The 1414-nt window shown below is 60.2% G+C and overlaps 1 protein-coding gene across 9 annotated transcripts in view; it reads left to right on the forward strand.

Annotated features, from left to right (window-relative positions):
• Window positions 1-226: 226 nt before the first annotated feature.
• Window positions 227-1414, forward strand: part of NF2 (neurofibromin 2) — a 98210-nt gene continuing 97022 nt past the window's right edge. For 6 of the 9 annotated variants that reach the window (XM_008069171.2, XM_021718122.1, XM_021718123.1 and 3 more), the window contains exon 1: window positions 233-774. In XM_008069171.2, the coding sequence (XP_008067362.1) occupies window positions 661-774 (114 nt within the window). In that variant the 5' untranslated portion in view covers window positions 233-660. Of the gene's footprint in view, window positions 775-1414 lie in introns of all 9 variants that reach the window. The other 3 variants (XM_021718125.1, XM_021718126.1, XM_008069172.1) reach the window with 2 other exon arrangements.

Below are 1414 nucleotides of genomic sequence, written 5' to 3' on the forward strand. Positions count from 1 at the left end.
ATAGCCACTCAGCACCGAGATCAGACAAGCGCCTCCGGTTAAAGCCGAACTTCCAACTGGTGGAGTAGGCTAAGGGGGACGGAGTGGAGCGGAAAAGTCCCGCCTCCTTTGGCATTTTCAGCCAACCGCAGCGTCTGGGAGGTATTAGGTTGCACTGCGCGTAGTTGTCTGGGAGGCCTGAGGGGCGGGCGGGGCGGGGAGCTGGTTGGGGGTGGCGGGGAGGAGACGCTTCCCGCGAGCGAGCGGAGTGAGGACTCTGACAGCCACGCGCGCGCGTGCGCGCCCGGCCCCAACGCGGCCCCGCGACCCTCGTCGGCCACTGATAGGCGCACGGGGTCTGGGCCGCTGCCGTCTGGGATTCCCGTTCCGAGGCGTCCCCGGCCTGAGTCCCGGAGCGCCAGGTCACGCCCGCCCCGTCTGTCCCGGCTCGCGTCCTTACCTCGCCGCCGTCAGGGCCCGCCCCCCACCTCCCCTTTCCGCCCGGGGCAGGGTCCTCGCGGCCCATGCTGGCCGCTGGGGACTCGCACAACCTAGACCGTTCTCGGGCCGGCCAGCCGGCCACCATGGTGGCCCCGAGGCCTGTGCAGCAACTCCAGGGGGGCTAACAGGCCCAGAGCGCAGGCCTTGGGGCGCCAGGGTCCCGGGCCTGAGCCTCGCGCCATGGCCGGGGCCATCGCTTCCCGCATGAGCTTCAGCTCTCTCAAGAGGAAGCAGCCCAAGACGTTCACCGTGCGGATCGTCACCATGGACGCCGAGATGGAGTTCAATTGCGAGGTAACCGGCCGGCAGCCCCGACGGTCCGCGGCGAGGGGGAGCTGGAAGGAATCCCCGCTTGCCGGGCCCGGGCGCGCGTCTGGCACGGAGTTGGGCACCCTCGCCGCGCTGACAGTCGAGGTGGAAGCTTGAGAGCTGCTGTTTATTTCATCTTGGCATAGCTGGAGGCAGACAGAACCGGAAGGGGCCAAGTAGGCCCAAATCCGCATGTTAGAGAGGATTGCTGCTTTTTTCATAGGACTTTTGAGTTTAGCACTTCCTGAAGGTTGTTTCATTCATTGTTAATGGAAGAGCCTGGAAGCTTCTGTGGTAGCAAATTCAGGATTTCAGTGTCAGGCTTAAGCTTAAACTCTAGAGAGTGTTTTTTTTTAATTTCACTAGGTAGTTTGTTATGTACCCAGGTATTAAAAGTTGCATCTAGTTTATTGGAAAACCTATACTTGTTTCCAGAGCTTATATATTCTGGAAAAAACTCTGAGGAAAGAGATGTTTTATACTCATTTGTTGAATACTTTCTAAGTACCAGACATTTGCACGTTTAATTCTCACAACAAGCCGGGCTTGGTGGCACAGCCTGTAATCTGCGCTTTGGGAGGCTGAGGTGAGTGGATTGCCTGAGCCCGCGGGTTCGAGACCCTCC

The sequence above is a fragment of the Carlito syrichta genome, unplaced genomic scaffold (genome assembly GCF_000164805.1).
Source record: "Carlito syrichta isolate Samal-C Ts95f unplaced genomic scaffold, Tarsius_syrichta-2.0.1 Scaffold311843, whole genome shotgun sequence".
Taxonomy (NCBI): Eukaryota; Metazoa; Chordata; class Mammalia; order Primates; family Tarsiidae; genus Carlito; species Carlito syrichta.